The 25,893-nt window shown below is 43.1% G+C and overlaps 1 protein-coding gene across 2 annotated transcripts in view; it reads right to left on the minus strand.

Annotated features, from left to right (window-relative positions):
• MAP2K5 (mitogen-activated protein kinase kinase 5) overlaps positions 1–25,893 on the minus strand; it is a 288,293-nt gene that overhangs the window by 175,361 nt on the left and 87,039 nt on the right. For both annotated transcript variants that reach the window (XM_075535636.1, XM_075535635.1), the window contains exons 8-9: positions 25,012–25,076; positions 467–506 (exon numbers count right to left, since the gene is read on the minus strand). In XM_075535636.1, the coding sequence (XP_075391751.1) occupies positions 467–506; positions 25,012–25,076 (105 nt within the window). The remainder of the gene's footprint in view (positions 1–466; positions 507–25,011; positions 25,077–25,893) is intronic.

Below are 25,893 nucleotides of genomic sequence, written 5' to 3' on the forward strand. Positions count from 1 at the left end.
TGGGTGAAGGGAAACACCGGACAGTGTAAGACATGACAAAATAATAATAATTTATAAATTATCAAGGGTTTATGAGCTGGTGGAGGTGGGGGAAATGAAGAGCTAATACCAAGGGCTCAAGCAGAAAGAAAACGTTTTGAGAATGATGATGGCAACAAATGTAGAAATGTGCTTAACCCAATGGATGTGTGTATGAATTGTGGTAAGTGTTGTAGGAGTCTCCAAGAAAATAATTTTAAAAAGAAAAAGAAAGAATTACAATGCAAGGGGCATGACTGACCGTTTTAAGGCATCCTTGCCATACGGTCCAGGGCATGAACATCCCAGCAAGGACATAGCCTCCACTACCTACCACCTGAACCTCAAGCCCTTTCTTCTCCTTCTGGAAGATTCCAGTGACTCATGCTAACAGGAGAAGCAGGAAATGGTGAACATCAAACTTTGCATACACGTATCCAGCACTTACCTTTACAGCTAGTATTTTCCCACTTGGGACATGGTATGCTCTGTGGAAAGAAAAACACAAGAACATCACTTGGGACCACGGAACTGTTTACAAAGTGTTAAAGGACATACGTGTAAGTCCAAACACGCCCACATCAACAGGCTACAAGGGACGGACTCCCCTGAACACAGGTCACATTAGCAGCACTTCTGTTGAGCTTAGTAGTTTACAAAGTGGTTCCTTTTATGGCGACCCTTTGAGGTCATGCTGGCAGGATTGTTCTGCATTTATCGATGAGAACTTTGAAACCGAGAGACAATGAGCAGTGGAACAAACCAAGCAGTAACAGAACGAGACCTCTAATGCAGGTCTCCCGGCTGCAGACCTTCGGGATACACGGCCTCTGTGTGTAGTGTACTGGGGAGTCCTGGAGATTGCACTATGCCGAGCACTGCACACAGCCACAGACAATGAGGGTTTTCTTTTGTTTATTTTCGTTATGTATGCAGCTAAGACACATCCCTACATTTCATCAACAATCTCAAAACTAATGTAATCATCTAGGGCTTAAAATATTACTTCATACAATTCACCACAGAATTATATGTGTGATGCAAGCTGCCATCACTGTAAGTGTGTGTGTGTGTATGCACTTCAAAAACAGGGAGGTTCAAGTGATCAAGCAAAAGACAAAGACAGATTATATGACAGACTGAAAATACACTCAGTTTTAAAGTTAAAAATAGAGTGTGCAGAAGGAAAATGCCAGTACTTTTCAAGACCGTATGTGTTTAATGGATGTAGGTATGTAGACATGCATTCCCTAAACCAAACCCGCTGCTCCTCAGTCAACTCTGATTCACGGTGACTCTATAAGATAGAACAGAACTCTTTCCAACAGTTTCTGAGGCTGTAAATCTTTACAGAAGTCGTCTGCTTCATCTTTCTGCCCCTAAGTGCTAGTGGATTTGAATAGATGACCTTCTGATTAGCAGCCCAAGGCTTAACTCATGGCACCACCATGGCTTGTTGTACTACCCACCTCCCACTCCCATCCTATCCACCCTGCATGTCTGTGTGCATTTCAGAAAAGAAACTCAAATGACCAAATAGAAGGGAAATACCAACCCACTGCTGCTCAGTCAATTCTGGCTCATAGCAACCCTATAGGGAAGAGTAGAAGTCTAAACCCTGCCGGAAGCAGCCAGCCTCATCTTTCTCCTGCACAGTGGTTGGTGGATTTGAAACAACTTTGCAGTCAGCAGCTCAACACGTTCCCAATAGTGCCACCAGGGCTTCTACAAATACCCCTCAAAACCCACAGCCATTGAACTGATTCTGACTCAGAGCAGCGACCCTACAAGACAAGGCAGAACTGTCTCTGTGGGCTCATGAGAGTGTAAATCTTTGCCAGAGCGGAGAGCCTCATCTTTCTCCTGTGAAGCAACTTGTGGTTTTGAACTGTTGACCTTGCAGTTAGCAGTCTAATTCGTAACCCACTATACCACACCAGGGCTGGTTACACATATTTTACAGCCTGCTTATTGGGACCATTATCCAGATACAATTTGGCTTATTTAAAAATTTTCAAAACAAACCAGACAACATAAACTAACACTATTATTACAAGCCCAAAAAGTATAAAAGCAGCAAATTTGTTTGGAAGAATTAATACCTAGCCCTTTAAAGAACCGCCTCGGGAAAGATTTTGTTCCATTATACAGCGGGTCACCATGCACCAGGGCCAGCAGGAGAGCAACTAACAGCATCCGAGTGGATGTCGTCATTGGTAGGTGTCACCGAGTGGGCTCTGACTCTTCGTGACCCTAAAAGGGTACACGGGGTAAAACAGGGTAAAGCGCTGCCTGGTCCAGTGCCATCCTCGTAATCACTGTATGTTTGAGCTCACTGCTGCAGCCACTGTGCCAATCCATTTCCTTAAACCTTGCCTTTTTGCTGATCTTTCCAACCATGATGTCCTGAATACTATTAAGTCTGTAAATATTAAATTATGCTCAAGTGATACACGTTAAATGGAAACCTTCCGCTGTACTGGTTGCAGAGTAAGTGGGTGTTCCTTTCCTAGCTATGTTAAGCGCACGTTCACACTGCATACGGTAACATCTGGGGTCATTATTTCACTCACTATCCAGATACATGTAATCAGTTGACATACAAGCTCTGATTTATGAATGTCTGACAGAAGTTGTGCGCTAGGCTCACATAAAACTTGAAGAAATTCAGTTAATTTACTCCATGTATATACTTAATAAAATATATACGATTTAGTGATATAAATTTCCCCCTGTATATTTAGGATTTTTCCAATTTCAATAAAAAGCACTATATATTGGAAACACTAAGGTCTGAAATATAACGATAACCTTGCTTAATGCATAGACAGACACAGACTCCAATTCTGTGGAAACAAGTGTTGCTACACGGGGCAACGAGCAACACCTGGACTTTTGAGAAGGGCCCCCATGAGGACATGATCCATGGACAGTTGAATGCAAACATACTCCACACCGGACAGTTTGATACCTCCCCGTAATTAGCTTGTCAAGAAAGCTGATCTCTTTTCCAAAGAAAGGTTTCCTATTTCCCAGCGATTAAAGGGGGGCGGCCTGATAATTAAATGATGATGCACGCTAGTTCACCCATGGAAGTTTGGGTTGGATTTCGAGCAGCAGAGGGCTGCCTGGTTGGGCTTACCGAGCAGTGACAGCCCCGGTTTAACATGGAATCACCAAGGAGCAAGGGCTGACAAAGGCAGGGCCAGGCGTCTGAGCGGAATGCTCCCCTTAACTTTGCCAATGGCATTCTACCTGGAGAAAAGGCATTTGTTTACTCTCAGTGGATACTGCATCTCACTTGTCTTGACCTTCCTCCGCACATTAACTGTAAAGTGATTAATGAAGTTTGAATGGAAGCGCTGGTTACACCGACAGACAACTATCCACCTCTGCAGTGTTTTAATTAACAGCTAACACTTCAAATGAGTTTGTTGTCGCCACCGTAATTACCTGTTCTCTGAGTGCATGGGGGAAGCGTTTTTCTGAGATATTTCTAGGGCTCAGTGCTCGAGCGGTCCACTGCGGTGGTGCCCAGCACACGCCCTCGGGGACCAGTGGGAACAGCCTTCACCATCGAGCACACCACCCGCAGACACACTCTACCACAGGAACCACTGGTAAGTCGTCTGGTAGAAAACATTTTGAACAATTAAAATAACAAAGAGCACAGCAAAAGAAAATGTCTATGACATGGACTTTCTTACTCTTTCCCTTCTTTCATTTGGAATCAAGGGTTCCAGATGACTGGGCCAAAAAGTTGTGATGCTGGCGGAGAATGGAAACAGAGACTTCACTGGGCCCGCAGCGAACACGGAGAACTGTCTGATCTAACCCTTTCCTTTGGCAACTGAGGTGCCCATGAGCCTGGTTAAATGACTTGCCCAAGCTCACCTATTTGGTCAACAGCAAAACCAAAACTGGAACTATGGTTGAGTATTTTAGGAAAAGCATATTGGGGATGTTTAAGTGGGCTAAATGGACACCTCTTTCTAGAGCACAACTCAAGACTTGCGAAGTTTTCAACCCGTCTCCAGGCGGGTGAGGCCCAGCACTGAGGCGAGGCGGGCAGGGGTGGCAGGTCGGCCGCCGACTGCACGGTGCCCACTCCTTGAGGAAAAGCTGAGGCTGCTTGCTCCGGCGGACTCAGAGCCTCGGGAACCCTGACGAGCCCACCATGTCGGGTGGCCGTGCGTCAGAACGGATCGAGGGCAGAGGGTTAGAAGCTCACGGCTTCATCTCTCCAGCAGGAAGCGCTCTGTACTCCCTGCCTGTCTAGCCCAGGGGACGGGAGGGAGGCAGACAGGGTGTTGGTTCCCAAGTCACTGCCGGGGTTTCTGAACCACACTTCTTACTTCATTCCACAAAGTGTACACACTAGCACAATACTTGGTAAATCATCAAATATTTATCAGTTCATAAATAATTGAGTCATTGGAGAGAGAAATAAAAAGGGATAAATGGATAACTAACAATTCCTGAGATACTATAGAAAAATTATTTAAGTCTCATCTCCCTAGTATGTGTGTTATAAACCAAATCTGAGTTTTCTCAATTAAACCTTGCTTTCTTTCTACTACCAAGCATAAAATGAGTTTAACTCAGAATATCACAAATGTTATAGATGGAAATCAGGAAATAAAGAATTTAAATTCCATCTGTCAGATCCCCTACTTTGTGGTTTAATTTATCATTTTAGCACAGCCTACGCTATTCTACATACTTCTATTATGAACTATTAGCTCTCTTGAGTATTGTTTAGCTTCACTCCCATATACTTTATTTACCTGATTATATCATGAACTCTAATTTCAAACTGCATGCTGAAAAAGTACTCTGTGAAGCTGGACCATATGAAAAAGAGCATGGTATCAGGATTGGAGGAGGCTTAGTAACCATCTGCAATATGCAGATGACATAAAATGTTCCTTGTTAAAATGAAGATGACAAGAAGCATTTATTGATAAAGATCATTGATTACACTTGAATTTAGAAAATGAAAATCCTAACAGCTGGCCCAATAAACAACATTGTGCTAAATGGAGAAAAACGTAAGTTGTCAGCAATTTCATTCTGCTTGGATCAAGAATCAAGGCCCATGGAAGAGGCAATCAAGAGACCGAGCACCACACCGCCTGGTATTAGGGAGCTCTCATGCAAAAGGCCTCTTTAGAGTTTTAAGATTTGGAGATGTCATTCTTGATGACTAATGCGTATCTGACCCAAGTCAGAGTCTCTTCAAATTCCCCACCCGAATGAGAAAGTTGGACAAGTAAAAGGAAAACAAAGACTCGATGCACTCGATCTGTGGTCCTGAAAACGAATGTTGTAGATACAGTGGACTGCCAGGACAACAAGAAGTCAGTCTTCAAAGAAATACAACAGCAATGTTCCTTACAAGCGAGATGGGGAGATTTCTGCTCATTTACTTCAGACATGCCATCAGAAAAGACTAATCCTTTCTAAGGGACATCATGCCTGTAAAGGAAATGCTCCGTGAAAAGGGGTAGTATGACATAGTCACAGCGATGGAGTCAAACGAAGATAGTGCTGATGATGGCAGAGGGCGGGGACTTTATTCTAGAACCTAAAGTTGCCAGGCATTGGAGCCGAGGCCATACAACCGAGAACAAATTATCAAACTATTATGTCAACCCTTGCTGTAGAGCCTGGGTCTTCAGTTTAAGCTCTAAGAGCAGGGTCGAGGTCTAGTTTGTTCACTGCGGTAGCTTCAATTTTTAGTATCACATGTAATACAGTCTCCCTTTCAATGAGATAAGAATATATCTAATAAATACTTACTGTGTTCCTGATTGCCAAACACTGTGCGAGGTGTTGCGGATACCCACCCACTGCTATCGAGGCAATTTCAACTCACAGCAACCCTACAGGGCGGAGCAGACTGCTCCATAAGTTTTCAGAGACTACGGGAGCAGACAGCTTCAGCCTTTCTCCCAAGGAGTACCCGAAGGGTGTGAACCACTGCTAGCCTCTGCTTAGAAACACAATGCTTAGCCCCTGTGCCAGCGGGAGTGCCTCGCTATGACTAAAGAACCAGAGAACAAAACAGTCTCTGCCCACCAAACAGCTTCCTAATAGGGCAGATTGACCATAATCAAATAAACATACATGATGCCAACTCTGTCCTACAAGAGTAGGAACTGACTCCATGGAAAAATGAAGTGAAAAAAAAAATAAAGTTAACGGATGTAAGGAGTGTACTGTGCTAGGAGCATATTGTGCTTTGAGTTGGGAGGTGGGAAGGCTCCAGGATTCTCTTTGTCACTGACTGAGTTATATTTCAGCAGTGCAGAAGCACACCAGTTGGATATCCGGAGGAAAAGAATTCCATGCAGTGGAAACGTTACGCTCACTGGTCCTAAGAAACAAGCGTGTGTTTGATATCTATGCAGAAGTAAAATAAACCAGAGGGGCAATGGTGGGAGATGAGATCCTAGAGGTAATGTGAAGACAGGGTATATAGTACCAGTTAGACCGGGGGTCCTCAAACTTTTAAAACAGGGGGCCAGTTCACTGTCCCTCAGACCCGTTGGAGGGCCGGGCTATAGTTAAAAAACAAAAAACTATGAACAAATTCCTATGCACACTGCACATATCTTATTTTGAAGTAAAAAAGGGGCAAAAACACCTGGTGGGCTGGATAAACGTCCTTGGCGGGCCGCATTTGGCCCGTGGGCTGTAGTTTGAGGACCCCTGTGTTAAACTACAGTGAGGACTCTGGGTTTTATTTTGAGAGAGATATGAAGCCGCTGGGGAGGGAGTTTATACTTTAGAAGGGTAACTTTTGACTCGTGGGTAGAAAGAAGGAAGGGTTGAAACTGGGAGGCTAGCGGGAGGCTACGCAAGAGGCGGAGCGGCCCCATGGGATCGGGGCTGGAGGCGGCTTATTAGGACGGTAGGCCAGTCTGGGTAGTGAGTGCTTTACCATGAGCACGTGCAGACGAGCTTCCAAAGCTGAGGGAGACTTCTGAAGAAATCAAGAATTTAGTTTTGGATAATTTGGAGATGGTTAAAAGACATCCACAGAGTTCTGGTGGTGCAGTGGTTAAAGTGCCTGGCACTTGCCTAAGCGGGAAGTCAGCTGTTTGAACCCAGCAGCTGCCCCACGGTAGAAGAGATCTAGACGCCTGCTTCCCTAAAGACCTACAGCTGTGGAACCCTTGCAGGGCAGTCCTAGTGTGTCCTGCAGGGTTGCCGTTCATCAGAATCCAAGAGGCGCAGTGGTCACTAGTGCATCTGCTACAAACGCAACGCAGCTTCTTATGCTCGTACATGACCTGCACACATTAGCAATCTCAGTGGTAATGCGATCTGCGCCTGGATTTCAAGACTCAGGTCGGGGCTGTATCTCTAGGTTTCATCAGTTCTTGTGTGCATAATATGTAATGCCACAGGGATAGACAAGCACACCGAGGAAGGGCATTCAACAGAGAAAGAAGAACTCCGAGGGACTGAGCCCACGGTCTCCCAAATCTCGCAGTCAGATGGCTGAGAAGAAGCCAGTAAGGGATGAAGACATACTGAGAAGAAGCCAACAACAGACCCAGGAGAAGGGAGTCCTTGATGTGTCCCACTGCCAAATGAAATGCCGGGCAGGTGTTCAAAAACACGTTTCAGAGGCAATGCTTAGAGACAAACGCAATAGATTAGATCATCCCCTCTTTGAAACAACCAGAGTACATACAAGCTTAGAGATGTGCTCGCCTTTATTTAAATTCTAATGAGAACTCATAAAAAGAACATAAGTCCAAATAATAGAATTTCTACAGGAATCTTTAAAGGAAAGAAATAAAAGAAAAACTTGAAAGTGAAATGTTTCTAAGTCCTACATCCACACAGGACATGAGGGAGAAGCAACCTGCGTTCACATCCCAACATCTGGACCCCCACGCAAATGTACGTCACGCTTAGGCTCAACTGCAGCTGTACTTTCCAATGTTTACTGACATTATCTGTGCTTAGAATTTCAAATTCTAGGAGAATTTACAGAAAGGAACCGTCCCAGCTGACTCCTGTTCATAAAATAAATAACCTAGAGCTGATCATATATTTTCTGATAAAGCTTGTGCAGCTCTCACACAATTAAAGTAGGCGTCTACTTCCTATGCTAGCACTATCCTTCATATTAATTTCTGAACATGTTCGAATCAAACTAGTTTGCATTATAAGCGGAATTTGCTGTAGAGAGCATCTGTGCTTCCTAGCTGCTTTTGAGATAGGATATAATTCGAGGGTGGAGGGACTGACATCTGATCTGACGGTAAGAGCTCAGATGATCGCACATGGGCAGTCTGATACAACGCTATGAATGTCCCCTGAAAGCAGAACGGCGACCAAGATGAGTAAGGCGATTCCCTTCTCTATCTCTCAGAGCAAGGGTCTCAAGGGTATTTTGCATGTATATTGACTTTTCATCACCATAGCAAACCAGGAACATGGAAATGATAGAACATCTCCCATCCAGGGAAGAGGGTAGGGCATTTCAGATACAACATTGAACAAATGCCCCTGACTTAAGTTCTGCTTCTTGCATACATAGTTCAGAAGGGGTTAGAGCAAAAGAGGAACACGAATGGATGAGAAACCTAAGAAAACAATGCAGTCACTAAAACAGTAGCAGCACTAGTTAAGACTTGGCTTAAAGGCATAACCAATCACCAGAAAGGGACAGTCATACTCTAGGTAAGCATGAAAGCATGACAGAATGTGATGCTTATTTTACTCCCCGAGCAAATAAATAAATAAATGCAGAAAAGTGCATTTGTCACTATACTTTGCTTTAGTGTTAGCACTGGTCTTCTAAGTGAAAAAAAAAATCGGTTCTGGGTTATTCAGAGAAAGATCTCACAGCGGGCATATTCTGAATTCCCTGCTCCTCTGCCTTTCAAAGCCACACCGATCTCCAGGCTGCCCACCAGGGGCAGGGCTGAGGAGAAGAGACGGTGAGAGAAACTTCTCTGAGATCTGCTTCATTATGGCAAAAAGTTTGATAGGGAGGAGACCAGCTATTATCTAAAATGAGATTTTTGATTAGCTATCCATCTTAATTCCAGGCGCACCTCTTAATTCTCATTAGCATGGAAAGTTAAGAGTTGACTCTAGCCAGATTCAATTATGAAATCTATCTCCTAATCAAAACTAAATATATGGCATCCATTTAAGTCCAATCTGAAACACAATCACCCATTTCCACATTTACATCTGCTATACAACTCTAAATTTATGATAAGTTTAAAATAACCGGATGGAAGTTTCTCTCCAACTTGGAATTTTCTTTTCTCAGTTCAAAGGAGGGGTGGGAATTAAAGACGCTGGATGATGCAAACAGTGAAGCACGTGGCTACTGATGGAAAGACTGGGTCGAAAGGCTTTGCAATGTACTTCCAAGGCCACAGACATGGAAAACCTCAACACACATGGGTCACCATGAGTTAGAGCTGACTTCACGGCAACTGGCTGTTGTGGGTTGGTGGTTGTTTTGCTGCATGAGGTGATGATACACTGAGTGCAGGGACCTGAGAGTTCATTGTATTACATTATACCAAGACCGTCAGGCTAGATGATCCTGAAGCCAGCATAAAACAAGGAGAACATTTCTTTGCCTAATGTGTGTGTGTGTGCGTGTGTGTGTAGATGTATACACGTAAACACACACAACACAAAAATCTTACATGACAAGAATTAAGAAACCCTTGGATGTCACCTTTGAATGCAATGACATGTCTCCGTAACCAAATGTAAAGCTAACCGTGGATGAAATCCAGGACATGTGAGTCTATGGAGACAGTAACTAGATTAAGAGTTTTTTAGGGATGGAGCAGGGAGGTTGGGGAACATGGAGAACTAATGAGTACCAAAAAATGAAGAAAATGTTCTAAAATTGATTTTGGTAATGAGTGCACAACCCTTTAAAATGTTTAAGCCAACAAATTGTGGGGTACAGGAATTATATGTCAATAAAGCTGCTTAAAAAATAAAATAAATACTATTACAGCCATAAAACCCATGGTGCAGTTCTTCTCTCACACAGGGACACCGTGAATCAGTATTGAATGAACTGCACTTAACAGCACACAATAATGCAAATGGCATATAGATAAGGCAAACATGTTGAAGATAAATTATTAACGTTTGAAAAAGTCAAATCACATCACCGTTCACATTTGTGACAGGTAGGTTCATTGTGCTAACCTGGCCAGTGAACACATGTGGGATTAATTGAAGGGTGGAGAGATAAATGACTCGATGAGCCTCGCCTTTCTTGTCTCTTGCTCTTTGATAATCAGAACAGTGTGTGACTGCCTTAGCTAGTTCTCCGCCTCAACTTGTGAGCTACACTACCTGTGGGACACCCAACCCATGGACTGTGTCACTGTAGTTTGAGGTTCCTTTAAGACCTCCTTTGCCATGCTACTGGTGAAAACATCGCTTGAGCTGGGGACTGTCAGACCGTTATCTGGCTGACTATTGATGACCTGCCATGCTGTTTGCTGCTTGCGGCTGGATCACCTGACTTGCTCTATAGAGGACTCAGGTGTCTGCTTCCTTGACTTGTACCCGGAAGCCCTCGCGATATGAAGGACTGCCAGTGTATTAGTTGTCTCACAGAATTGAGTTGCACTGAGCCAATAGATTAATTAGCTGTTTATTTCATATGTTCTATCTATCTATCTGTCTGTCTGTCTGTCTGTCTGTCTGTCTGTCTGTAAGTGTCCTGGTCCTGTTTCTCTAGAGAACCCCGTCTAACATAACACAGACAGGACATAACACTGAGGTTTGTCCAAAAGTGGCCCAGGGACCACAGTTAGTCTATCAGATATTTTCTAGAAAAGAATACACGTTTAATTCTGTCTTGAGATTATATTGACATTATTATTGTGTATAAATCATGGTTACCTTTTTGCTTTCATAATCCCTTATTACCATTACTGTTCCAATTAGTAAAAAAGAAAAGTGTGATGTTTTCCTATATCCAATACCTGAACTTTTGTTAAACATGCTGATTTAAGAATTTAAGTTGATTTTTATTTTGCTTCTTGTTCTTTTTAAAGATATGTTTACTTGGCAGGTTTTCTCTGGGAGTGGATTTTACCAATATGTCTGGGAAAAATGGCCAGGCTTTGGAATTATAAACTAAAGTAGCCATCCACAGGAAAAAAATTTGAAATTGTTTCAGGGAACTCAGCACTGACAGTTGTTGCCTTCCATAATAGATAAACACATTAGCCAGGCTCTAGCTGTTAAAATAGGAAATCCAAAGTAAACAGCAGTTGTACAAAGAAGCTTTTATGTAAACGGTACTAGTTCAAGTAGCAGTCTATGCCAACCTTCCTTCTGCCTAAAACCCATTACAGATGCTTGACTACTGATTGCAAAATAATGTGTGGATCAGCCCCTCGAACTGTTTCAAGCATAGTGTCAAATAAAACATGTTATTAGGTTACAGCTATTAACAGCTCTTTCACAATGCTCATTATATACCCAGCTCACAAGTCAACCTAATATATGGTCTCGGAATCATGGCTAGGCTAGAATTTCCCGTTAGAGAAAAACCACCGGAACCCTACGTTTTATCATTTCTTCTGCCTTCTGCTTACATTGATTACACACACCCTTCTTACTCCCACGCTTACCTCAAAGCTAATGTGACCGTTCCTGTTTTCACATTCTTCCCCAAACTGATGCGGCCTGGTTCTAGCCTCTGCACTCCCCACACCAGCCAGAGTAATGTCTTTACTAATGATCTAAGTGTCTCTGAGACCAGGAAGCCACAGTTGGTGATCTTTGGATCAACGGTTCTGAAAGACCGTAATGAGCAAAACTGGAAGGCAAGAGATAGAAAGCCCAATGGTGGGAAAGAAAGAAATGCAGTGGTGAGGAAATCCACACGGGAAAGAATGGGATGGATTAACTAGCTAGAAATGGCTCGCCTGCAATGTGATTCCTACTCACGGTTTCTTGGTGGAAAGCTGGCAATAAGTCACTTTCCAAAATCAGATTTCAGAATGGCTATCTCAGAAGACGCCCTTCCTACTAATAATTACTAGTCCATTGTGCTTTCTGGTTTGTTTGTTTTTACTTACAGAAGCGATTTGATTTGTAGAAAAAATTATGAGCTACATATTAACAACTCCACTTAGCATATATGGAAATCAAGACTCGCAAAGCTAATGGCTGCTTGCAAATCCCCATTGGTAGTGTTGGTGGACGCTGGATTCAGGCCCTCTGAAGCCAAGTCTGACGGCCAGCCCTGAACGCCTCGTCTGAGCAAGCACAAGCTGGTTGTGTCCCGTCCTCTCATTGTAGCTGCCGTCAAGGCTCTCTGGATACGGCCAGGCTTGATTTTTAAAAAGCAAGAGGGAAAAATCGATTGAATGACTCACTTTTCAGAGTTGCATTAACTTTTTTAGGTCACTAGGGTGCAATTTGCTAAATTACCTCTTCTAGAGCACTAAACAGTACCCTAGTGGGTCAAGAGAGTAAATGCCCTCTGAAGAGTGAGCCACACATTCCCTTCCTCCCTATAGCACCGGGGTAATAGGTCCCCTGTGCCGGCAATATCAACCCATTTCCATTAAAAACTCAAGAAATTGTGGCACACTAGACAAAACGAATGCGGGGAAGCTTTCCTGAAGGAAGAAAAAAAGCAAAAACCTTTCTTGTGTAATCTTGCCCGGAGTATTGTTGAAGAGTCAACATGTAGTTCATGGGAATAATTGCTTCTGATCTATTTAAATCAAGATCTCAAAACAGAGGAGAAGATATAAATTCAAAGCTGATGGCTTAAGGGGAAAGAGACACCGGGTATCATGACAGGACTGCAGTGTTCAAAAGATAAGCTCAAGCATTCATCATGCTTATAAAATCCGATCTAGATCAAAACAGCTGTTCTTTCACATACATCATACCACCATGAATCCCCTTGCCTGAGGAAGAAAACCCTTGGCTGGCAAGTAAGCATATTATTATTTCTAATCCTTCTAAAGGTAAAAGTCTGTGTCTGTTGTTGAGTTCACTTTAGGAATAGCTATTGAGTAATTTAACGGGGTGCTTTAACAAAGGCAAACTTCAGGTTTTCAGCACTGTTAGTCCCTTACTCTTCCGGAAGATGGCTATGCAATGAAAAGAAGACAACTTTAATTTAAGAATCATCCAGCTTCTAATTAAACTGCCATAGGCAGCTGGTTGGATAAGTTTTAATCAGTTTCAATCACCTATTGATTGGTATACTGAAGCCTAAAAAATTAAAAGTAAAAGATGATTGGGGAATTGTCCCATCTCAGAACAACAGGAGCGGCCTCTGTAAATAACTCCTCTTTTAACCATCAGCTAAATGAACACTTCGAGACTGCAGTACAAAGTCTTCTGCAAAATTAACTAACAAGCAGAAATTTATCAGCTTCAGCCAAAATCAATGCGGAAATCAATTTGAACACTGGTTGTGTCTAAAGGGGCTCATTGGCAATTTAGGGAAATTACACCATGTAAATGCCTGTGCTTTAATTGAACAGTTTCATCAACTAGGCTGTGATTGCTGTCCATTCATTTATTTACTTTGCTACCACTACCATTCTGCAAAGGAATGGCTTTTGTCAGGCTGGAGAGAGGCACTTTATCTTCATTTTGTGCACTTTTGTACACAACAGACTTCCCGAAACAGGCATATCACGAGTAGGATCAAAATAAATAAACCAGCAGAGAGTTTGTCCATTAATATAAAAACGAAGCATACGCAGACAACCACCGCACCTCACAGTAGCTGAGATAATCAACCTCGGGCCCAATCCTGCGGAAGAATCGGAGTGACTCCTGTGCTCTATGCACTGGACAACAGGGGGCAAGGACCTGGATTCCAAACCAAGCTCCATGATGATCGTTTTAGGATACCTTTGGTGACTTCGCAAAATACATCAACTGTACCAAAAAAATAAATCCTTAAAAAATTAAGCCACATGCTGAAGGTTAGCTTTAGCATTTTGACAAGATGAATCAATGTTTTCAAGATAACTAATTTCAGGGGAGAAGGAGGCAGCTGTTTGTCCTTATGGATCATCAGTAAGGCACAGGGGCCCGATGCCAAACAAGAAAGCACACACACTGTGTAAAGATGGAAAGACCCCTGGCAGCGCAATCACTACATGCTCACCTGCGAACTGGAAGGTCGGTGGTTGAACCCCACCAGCAGTTCCTAGGGCATATGATCGTCTGCTTCCATAAAAATTCACAGCCTTGGACACGATGGAGGAGCACTGGTGGTGTAGTGGTTACACATTGGGCTGCGATCCCCATGGTCGGCAGTTCGAACCCACCCACCCACCAGCAGCTACTCGGGAGAAAGACTGGGCTAGATTGGGCTTTCTACTCCTGTAAACAGGTACAGTTTCACTGTGAGTCAGCATTGACTCAATGGCAGAGTTGGTACCGTTTCCTATGCTTGTACACAGTTGGCTCACCATGTAGGGCCTCATACAGCCAAAGCATAATTGTTTTCTAGCCAAGGAACTGGGAAAGGGATGCACAAGCCGTGCTAGTCCTTTCTAGCCTGCGTTGAATTTTCAAGGAAATGCATTCATTTCTCTGTGCTTTCCTTTTCATAGGTCAAATGGCGACAGTGATACCTACTCCACCGAGCTGCACCCTAATGCCACCAGGTGATACTGCAGAGTAAATGATGGGCTCACTCTGGGAATGCGCACTGACCTCCAGGACCCTGCGTAACACTTGTGCAGCAGGTCTATCAAAGCAGGCAGGTCCTACAGTATTTTACTTAGGCCTCAAGAAGATCAGGGGAAAAGTCCCATTTGCCTGTCAGGTACCCCAGCTATTGAGTCCTGCTACACACACTAAGAATTACTTACACCCCAAGGTAAGAAGAAGAAATAGAAGGTGTATTCTATCTTCACTCAGTACCTGTGTTAGTGGTAAACATTCACTCTTTAATGTTACACCACATATTGTTTTCTCTACCACTATAAAATTTTTCTGGCTTTACGTTTTGTTGCTGAGGCCATGTAAAAAATGTATTTCATGCATAGTTTTTAGATAACTTTTCTGAAAACTTAATTATTGTTTAATCAGAGTTTTATGTTTATTGATCAAGTATATTGTTACATTTTGTGACTATACTTTGCAGTAGTAATAGAATCAGTATGCTTGAAAATCTCACATAATACATATTTTACAAATACACTAAGCTTGTTAAAATGCTATATTGATTGTGCCCTAAAGCAAGTCCTAATTTTGTCTGCACATTTTTCATTCCATTATTTGAATTCACAAAGCAAAAAGTCAAGAACCCTGCTTTTAGCAATACTAGTGTACATACTTTTTCTTTTGCAATACTGACAAGATATGGCCATTTTAGGGTCATGAGGACAACATAATACAAAGCCCTATTTTAAAAGCAAATTAGTGTTAACACGCATACACATACACACCTTTATGCTTAATACCCAGACTAACTATTTCCCCACCCTACCCCTTTAGTACCTGCTCCTTGGACCCAGTGTTGGTGTACAAATCAAGAACCTGAACATATTTCACTCCAGGAAGGTGGCAACTTAATAGAAACAAGGTCTCTTACATCGAAATAACCAATGATGGAGCAAAGGAAAAACCAAGGCAGAAAGTTACACACAGTCAATGCCTCTTGGACTTTCCAGTGAATTATTTTCCAAAAAAGCAATTTAAGTAAATACCCTAGATGCTACGGCATACAAATATTTGCTTGTGCCGTATGCCAACCAAGAGACTACAATTTTCCAACACATCAAATACTGTAAAAAAGCTGTAAAAAAATAAACATACCTTATAAATCAGGAAATGCATCACTTCCATTAGCACAGCCATACAATTAATTTAGGAATTCAATTATTAAATGCTAAGGTTTTGATAAGGAGACCCAGCGGAAAGAAGAAATAACAAATTATGCTGCAGTAACTGTCAGCCAAGGAATGGTTGTTTCGGTTTAATGTTTACAAAGCCTCTAACGTTAACTAGAGAGGGTACCTCACTGACTTTCAAGATTGTGTATTAATGTCTATCTTACATCCAGAAATAATTCTAGTCAGAAAAAAATGCCACTCAGAGAGTGATGGAATTGAGAGACGGTGGCTTGAGAAGCAGCAACTTCCCGCTTAGCTTCTGGAGACTGGAGTCCTAGTCTTGACTTGACCTTGGGCATGCTATGCCCAACACATCCAGGGTTTATTTTGCCCCTTGTAAGAAGTGAGTAATGATGCCAACAGGGTCTTCTTGACAAAGACAAGAGACCCAGCACGGCCTGGCCCCTGTGCATCTCGCTCTGCTTTGAGCTCGTGCTATCCCCAACTACACCAGCCTAGACACGGAGCACACCGGTGCCTGTTTGGGGGCTTCTGTCCAAGCACTTCCCATCTGTTGGAAGATGCTTGTTCCAGGCTTTCCTATGACTGATTCTTTCCTATCCTTCAGCAATCAGCTCAATGTCACCTCCTTCACTAAGCCTTCTCCAATCACCTGCTTTACATTGCTATAGCACCTGCATGGTATTTATTTCTGATTGTGACCTGGCTTCCCTATTTGTGTGAGCTCCAGGAGTGCAGGGACCTTGTCGGTCGTATTTGCTACTAGATGGCCCATGCTTAGAAGTGTCATTGGCACACAGTGATGCTCCCTATGGCTTTGCTCAGTGAGTAAATGAATACTCGACAGAACTTAAGAGCAAAAGCGAAGCCATAGCTGCCACGAGCTGTCCATGATGGTGGAATGCAGGTGTAGTTCTGCGACTTTCGATGGAACCTTGTGCCATCGTACCTCCAAGTCCACGTGACAAGTCTTTTCTCGGTGGTTCTGGATGTTAGCCATATTGTTCTATGTCAGGTAGAAGGGTTGGCCACCTCCCAAGGCCACTCAGCAATGACAACCCTTTGTGTCCTCTTTAGGACAGGAAGAATCTGCCTCTGCAGGCACAATGCTGACCCACTCCCGCAGTGCCTCCGGTAGGGCGGGAACCGTGATGGGACTAGAAGGGCTCCCACCAAGGTGACCCAGATATGGAGACTCCTAACCAGAAGCGTCGGAGACACAGAGGACCAAAAGCAGACAGGGACAGAGATACTTACAAAGCAATGTGAGCCTTGCTTTAGAAGGAACCCACAGCAAACCTGCTCTTCTGTCTACACGATAGCCGCTCAGATTTTTAAAAGTCAGCTGTCACCGAGCCTCTGGATTTGATCTTCCACTGGTGAAAAATAGCCAGTTCTTTCAACCACTTCTCACCTCAAGCAGTAGTTCCTTTATGAGGTTACCCCCAAGTCTTACAAACCCAAGCCCACTGCTATCAGGTCAGTTCTGACTCATAGCAACCTCACAGGACAGAGCAGGACTCCGTAAAGTTCCCAAGGCTATACGGCATCAGGGAAGCGGGGGCGCTCACCTCAGGGCAGCTAGCAGTACAATGCTTCACCCACTGCACCACCAGAGTCTCCCAGAGGTGGGCACTGAAAGCCACCGCATGTACAGACATGTGGCACAGGCTGCCGAGTGCTTTCTTTACCAGGGGACCGGGCTTCTCCACCCACCTGAACACAAGTCTGACGTGGGCCAGACTATCTCCAGCATGCAGCACAGAGCTCTCTACACAGTGCATGCTCAGGTCATTGCTCAAGAAATGGACAAAGAGAAGTAGACAGAGTCCGGGCTCCCTGTTAGTCCCATGTTCCTCCAGGTGCTCTCTAACCTGTCCATGTTTCTGTCTAAAGCCCACACCCAGCGCTAGACCCTGCTGTGGATACTGCTGGATGAAGTCAGTCCAGATGTCAGGCCCTCCTAATGCAGCCAGAGAGCAGGGTCCAAAGGGAAACGAGCTCTGCTCCCCCTACACTAAACGTGTGCTAACGCCTACCTGTTCGTACCCCTTCTTCTGGGCATTAAATGTCTTGATCAGGAAGGCATTTCCATTAGCAAAGTATTAGAAAGAAGCCTTCCTACTTCAAAATTATTTCTTTTCCTTGAAAGGAGATGGTGTCGAAACATTAGATTCAGCAAATTCTTACTTGAAATATAGCCATAATCTATTGATTTTTATCAGACTCAATTGACTGAAAAGTTGTTTGTATAGCAGTATTGGCCAAACCAATATACTAGAACAATTCTGTTACTCATAGTAATCAAGTACATTTCTGATATAATTATACTATCATAAAAATAAAGCCAAGATACCCTTTTCTAAGCAATAAAACAATAGAGGCTATAAAAGAGGAAGAAGAAAAAGCTAAATAAATGAGATTTTAAAAAATGAAATTTAGTGTCTTTCAAAATCACCACTGCCGCCTCCTCCTCCTTCCCTTAAGCCAAGGTTAGCAGAAAATGATCAATACTTCAATCTCAATAAACTATTTCAATAATAGTTAATTCAGGTGGAAACAGAGTCTGAAAATCTCTGCTCAGCGACCTGTGACATCCTGTCATGTTGGTCGGATGCCAATAATCCATCATTGCCATAATGGATGCGAGCGCGTTGGAGCTGCAGGAATGTGGTGGGGAGGGGAAAGCAAAAGTAGCAAAGGTGTTGAGAATCGAGAGCTCACGTTCATTCTTTACATGTCAATCAATACAATACACATTACTGCATGAAACAAACCTATAACGGGGAAGGCGCAGGGGGGAGAGGGAAACATACATAATTAATTTTATTTGACAAATACTCATTGATTTTCTGAAAACATAAATATCCTTGTTTGTCACATGCTACTATCACGCAACCCGGCCATACACAAGTATTTGGTTTTGCATTAAGATGATGTCTTGTTGGTGTGTTTAAAATACAGCCCTGAGTCCAAGGAAAAGGCTCTCATTGGATTGGACACTTGAAGTTAAAATAAATCATTACCCTAGACTCAGGTCAATATGAAAACCACTTAAACACAGCTCTTAATCTAGAAGGCCCACTTAGGGGAACAATGTAAAGGAGTGCGTCATTCGAGAAGCCGGGGCCGGTCCACGGGTCTCCATTTTGGTCTGGCACCTTCAGGTAGGCTGGTGAAAACCTTCTGGGCACTACGTGATTCCTAATACTTTCCCTGTCACAGGCCCTTACTATGATGTCTCCCCTCCATCAATCCTGTGTTTTGAAATATGTTATCAGACCACACTGAATTAGGCCATTCAGGTATTTTCCCACTTTATTTAACTATCAGAGCTTCTTGGGATTTTCTGAGCTAAAACATATTAGTGTGGCGAATTAATATAAGCCCAGCTCCAAACAAACAACAAAAAGAATGCTTTAGTGGGCTTGTACAGCCGTATCATGAGGCTATCTAAGTCACCACCTCCACCCACTGCCCAACAAGCAGCTTTGACAATCGGCAAGACAACTACCTTTGAGAATTGCTATCCCTTCCCTCCCTCTTCTTGTGGACTCTGTCATTGGGGTTGGGTCTTCATGTGAAGCCGGCCTCGTGGTGAACCTGACCCCATGTGACAGAGAATGCACGGATGCACGTCTGCCTCCACGCATTCTGTTCGGCTTCTGGACGTTTTGAGTGGGAGCAGACACAAGGGCAATGGCTGATCTTAATGGGAACAGATCCTCCAGTCTTCTCCGGCAGTGCCGCCGGGGACGTGTACATGTCAACCATTGGATATGTTCAAATGAACTCTTAGAAAATGCTTTACCTCCTGTCTTCCCAACACCACGTAGATAGCATACATGCTACCTGTTGTATCACAGAAAAAATTCTATCTTAAATCCACAGTCTCTTAACTGCACTGGAAGGAAGCAGCTGGGGGCAGAAAATTCACTACTGTCTTCAAACACCTAGACACTAAAACCCATGGGCAAGAAACAGACAATCTAAATTCTAGGGTGAAAAATTTACATTAACAACAACAACAAAAATATATATACATACACATAAAAAAACTCACTGCCATTAAATCGATGCTAACTCATACATGTACATGTACGTATACATATGCATATACGAGAATCCGTAAGTGCTTGTTGGTTGGTTAATCTAGCAGCATTTAAATCCTAAGAGTTAGGGTTCACCTCTGGATCCAAATTTTGAACAGTCCCATCACACAGTGTGCCAAGGAAGTACGGAGCGTGCGCGCGCGACTGCCCTCGGAGTGGCATGGGCAGCGGGGAGTGGGTAGCTGGGCCTGTGCTGACTTTCCTTTCTGCGGCGGACTAACCCAGCAGAGAGCACAGTAACTAGTATGTTGGGTCAATGGATGCCGAGCGTTCAGCTTTACGATCTGAAAGGAAATGAATCATTCAAGCATATGCCTTGAGTTTGGAAGATTTTATTCTTCCAAGTGAACGTTCTAAGATAATTATGCAGCCTGCTGTCATTTCTAAAACTAGCTAGACATGGGGAGGATCCAATTAAAGAGCCCTACTAACCCTGATTGAAAAACCTCCACTTGCCTCATTGTCATTTCGGAATCTGTATTAAGCATCTCTTCCATTCTCAGGATGGTGCAGGGTGCACTAGAAAATCCATGCACAAAGGAACACAATGGACTCGGCTTGACCTTGAAAACAACCCTGCCTGAGGGGAAAGACAGAGCGAGGAGACAATACAGAGTTGGGCTTAGTCAGCCCTGGCTTTGTTAATGTTAAGATGGGCTTAACCAGCTGCCCCAAAGCAATTTGAAAATAATATGTGATAAAAGAGACAATACTTTGAAACTTAAAAAAAATTCACTTCATTTATGTAAGATGTAGTAACCGCACATCTTATTTATGATACAACTTGGCTTGGTCATATAAGTATAATGTGTATCATAATACATGCAAAATTTCCCAAAGTGAATTCAACACATCTTTTATTCTGTGAGATGTTTATATATGTTCATAGCTATACATGTGTGTGTGAATATATGGCTGTGGGCAAATAGAAAAGTTTAAGGAAGAGAGGGCCCAGCAAAGTAAACAGTTTTTCTATTATTAGCACTACCCTCTTCAGCTATCGCTAGCTGCTGTGGAGCCAGGCCTCAACTCCTGGCACCCCACCCCCAAGGTCAAGGGGATTGGGCTGTTGTGATTCACAGGGGTTTCAAAGGCTGATTTTTCACAAGCAGATCATCAGGTCACTCTTCCTAGTCTGCCTTTGTCTGGAAGCTCTAAGGCTCCACTGACAGACAGGCGGTGGCTGCACTTGACATGCCTTGGCCATGAATCCAACCTGGGTGGGCTTCATGGGAAGGCAAGAATCCTATGCATCCCCCACCATAACCAACAGCTAACCTTGAATAAATACCAGACACCAGGCTAGGCCTTGTATGATGACTGTCTAACCTAACCTCACAACTGCACCACATAAGGTACAGTGTAAGACGTGACAAAATAATAGGAATTTATAAATTATCAAGGGAGGGAGGGGAAAATGAGGAGCTGATGCCAAGGGCTCAAGTAGAAAGAAAATGTTTTGAGAATGATGATGGCAACAAATGTACAAATGTGCTCGACACAGTGGATGGATGGATTGTGGTAAGAGTTGTACGAATCCCCAATAAAAGGATTTTAAAAAGAGAAAAATAAGGTTCTACTGCTATTATTGACAGTTTAGAGATAAAGGAACCAAGGCCGAGGTCACATAGCGAGTTAGCAATTGGTGCCGGATTCACAGATCCCAGTCCCAGCATTTTACGGCCGCGTGCGGGCGCACGTGCACGCGCATGCACACGCTGCTCTCTCTTTAGCTCAAGTATTCGAAGTACTCGCTGTGATGCTCTCCAATCTGAAAAGAATAGATCCATTTCTCCAGGCGGTTTGTTTGTTTGTTTCTAGCAATGTTGGGAAATGGAGTGATAATAAAAATATATCCCTTCCTTTTCTCCAAACTTGGCTTCTTCCTAGGTTGGACTGTATTATAATCTAAAGTATCTCCTTTGAGGTCCAATGAACGCAAATTCATAATAAAAGAAACAGCAATCTAACAGTACCTACCTCAGGGACTGTCATAACACAGACAACCACTCCACATAACCCAGTAGGCTCTGAGGGCAGAACTCTGTGCTACGTCATTGTTCGGAACATCTAGACATAAAGACTAAAAATGTCCACTACTAAGGAATATGCATTGTAGCTCACAGCACCCCATCAAGCAGAGCAAATAAGGCTGAGGTATTAAACTCATGTTTTGCATGTATTAGCTTTATTATATTTTATAAGGAAAAAAATTAAATAGGCCCATTAGGCAGTTTTGTTACCAATGAATGGCTTTTCCAATATGTTCTTCATCTAGTTTATGTAGCATAGCCTGTAATGTAATCAACTTTGTTTGAAAACCCACACTTTTTTATAGTCAGCACCATTAAGGTAAACTTAGTATAGGAGAAACTCAATCATGACGCATCAAACACTTCATTTTACAGACTTTAGTAAAGTGGATGCTCATTCCTGGGTGATTATACCATGTCTTTGCTGAACTAAAAGCCAGGGATATAAGAATCAAGACACAAGTTAAACCCAGGCTGCAAGCAAGAGCAGGATCATGGACAAGTAGCTGCACAACCTGGAGTCTTCAATCTTTACCTTCAAGGATCAAGTGTGCAATGACAGACGACATTTCTGCTTGTTACTGACAGCTACTACAGGAAGTACTAAAACGATCCTGATACTGCCACGGACTTTCATACGCAACCACTACTGGGAACGTATTAAGCCTCGCATGTACATAGAGCACTAGCAATGACAGCTAAAGAAACTCTTTGGATAAATTGCTAATGTCACCGTAGTCTTCTAGCAAATTAAAGGGCCTGTGCTAAGGACGCATGGGAGAATGTTCCAGTGAAGTAGATTATGAGTCTACAGAAATGTTTGTTTTATTCCATTTGAATCCAGAGAAAGGAATTGCATGGGCTTCCAGAAGTCCGTTCCGTTGTAGTGTATCTGGCATAAGAGCGGTAAGAAGAAGGAAGGGTGAGGTCCTGAAACTGATCCCTCCAGGAAATACAAGGTGTGCATGTTCTTTGCTTCAATTCTAAGGGTGTTGGAATCCAACAACTTCAGAACAGGGAACCCCAATCAGTCAGAAGACGACGATGACTAAGATGAAGAGACGCTATTCATGGCACAACAGGGGCTACTGGGCGGGAACATTAGTATGGTCCTGGGAAGGAGAACACTGTTGCTCTTGTTGGGTGTCATTGAGCCAGTTTTGACTCGGTGACCCTAGTACAACAAAACATTCCCCTGTCCTACACCATGTTCACAGTGCTCTGTTTGAGCCCCTTGCTGAAGTCACCGTGTCCATCTATCATTGAGGTCTTCCTCATGGTCGCTGACCCTCCAGTCTCAAAACCAAAGCTTTTGGTATCAGGCGTATCCGACCCAAAGATTAGACACGTTGGAAACACGTTATCTATCAACTTTCAAAACAAGTACAGGTGTACCTCAGAGAGACTGAGGGCTCAGTTCTGGTTGCACATCGCAGCAATAAAACCATTATCACAATAAAATAAGTCACACGTTTTTTTTACCACTCAGTGCATGTAAGTGATATTCATACTACACTGTTGTCTATTAACATGCAATGAACAGCATTGAGAACGTCTGAACTCTTGTGAGAACGACCCAAGTGTGACACAGAGACACACAGTGCGCACCTGCTGCTGGGGGAAACGGTGCCCACGACCTGCTTGAGACGGGGTTGCCACAAACCTTCAAGTGGTTAGATACACACGCACACAGCACAGCATTTTCAAAGCACGATCATGTGGAGTGCAATCCAAGGAGGATGCCTGTGTTCACAATGCTCTGTTACTTGGAGAAAAATCAATCCAAACATGGAAACCAAAGTTCAAGGGCTGGTTTTTAAAGGCACAGAAAGACTTATGCCCTCCTTCTGTCTGCAGAGGACGAGAGCACTGTTAGATGGGTGACTGAACCAGAGGGCTCAGTCCACACTCCTAACCTTGAGGAACCCAGTCCTCCCCTCAAGGGCGCATTATGTATGGCAGGCCCGGGGTTTTAGGAGGTGACCAGTGACAGTCCTGGGGCAATTTTGACCTGTCTTCATGTGGTTAGTCAGAATGTAAAGACTGAGGAACATTGATAACCAATCAGAACATAAGCGAATTATTTGGGGACTTTGAAAACATGTGCTAGTGTCTGTTAAAATATCCAAGGCAGAGAGCAAAATCATGATGTGATGCAGGGTTAGTGTATAGATGGAAAACAGCTCTCTGGAGGAAAGCTTTATTACTCCCTCGGGGCTTTCTTACAGAGTATGGATTTTTTAATTCCTAGTGGAATATTTTTCATACACCATTGCAGACTATTAAGTACCAGATATTACATTATGTAGTTTAAACTTTGCACTGCTGCATGAGAAAGACTTCCCTGTCGGGAGAACTATTTTTTACTGTTAGCAGTTTTTAATATGAAAATGAATGCTCCTTTAGGGTAAGAAACACAGCAACTGGAATTTGGGGGAACTTTGTAACTTAACATATTCATCAACGTGTAGACATTCTCCCGGGGGAACAGGGTGAGGAGAGGAGGAAGCACAACAGGAAGGAGGTTTTTTAATAACTTCGAGTGTCGACACAGGGCAAGGCAATGGTATTTATAAGGTTTGACTTCCACGGGGCAGAGCTGTAAACAGGCAGGGACTGGCACAGGGTGCCAGCAAGTTGAAAAATGGTGGCGTTAAAGAGGGAGGGCTAAAGAAAACTGTATTAAACTGCTGGCCAGTTAAAGGTACACTTGCTTATGGTGGACTATTAACTGCTCACCCAGGAGAGATCCAGACTCAGAAATATTAAAAAGGCAATATAAATGCACTTTTTTTTTCCCAAGCAATTCCTGAGAAAATAATAGATGGCTTGAAGAATTCTGGAGTCAAATGTGGAAATACAGTCTAAGCGCTGGGGCGGTCATTTAAAAATCCTTGCCACAGAGAACTTGGGCACCTTGGAAACTTGAAGCCTGTCATTTGGCAAAAGTGGACAGAAACTTGAAACAAAATGGACACTCACTTGTAGACTGTGCCTCCGTTGCCGTGGCCAAGGGTGTCTCGATACCGTATGTCTTGTTCATTCATCTCCACGAGAAAGAAAAACAAAAAGGGTGTCATGCTGTGGATGGAAATGTCAAGGAAAAGCAACTGTGGGCCATAAACAACAAGCAGTCTGGGTCACTTCAAGTTCAGCGGCAAGAGCGAGAAGATCAATACAACATTTGCTGTCCAATTTATAAAAGACGATACCAAGGGACAAAGTGATGGAAAGTTTAATGACAATTTGTTTGCCTGGGTCATTTCATTAAAGTTTGATAAAAGGTGTCAAAATGGAATGATATAACATAGCTCAAAAGGGTCAGGTCAAGAGATACCAATAAGAAAACAGTCTGTCGTGTGGCACACAACCACAGCCAAACAGCACCACACAGAGCCAAAGTCCAACTTGAGAGGACGGCGGACACATGCCCAGTGACCTAATACACAGTGTGTAAATAAGTCAGCCTGGGCTGACCCTGTCATTAATGTTGCACAAATTAACTGAGTAATGTGTATGACTGTCCTAGTGCAGGTGGCAGCTTTCCCTTGTACATGATGAATTAGTGCACAGCCACCACTGGACTGGAGTCATATTCTCCTGATAAAAATGTACCAAAGCAACACACCTTAAAACGCACACAAACATCACACTGCATAATGGGAAAATATATGGATATGTAATTTGTATAAACTAAAGTCATTTTTTAAATTAAAAAATGCATTCGTGTTTGTCAAGGTCCGATAAAAACTATTATACCTATTAAAGAGTCCTACTTTCATTTACATCATGAATAGTACATGATTTATTCCCATGCCCCCAAAGTGACATTGTAGAGTTTTAAAGAAGTCCCTGAATAATTGT

Source organism: Tenrec ecaudatus, chromosome 17, assembly GCF_050624435.1.
Source record: "Tenrec ecaudatus isolate mTenEca1 chromosome 17, mTenEca1.hap1, whole genome shotgun sequence".
Classification (NCBI taxonomy): Eukaryota; Metazoa; Chordata; class Mammalia; order Afrosoricida; family Tenrecidae; genus Tenrec; species Tenrec ecaudatus.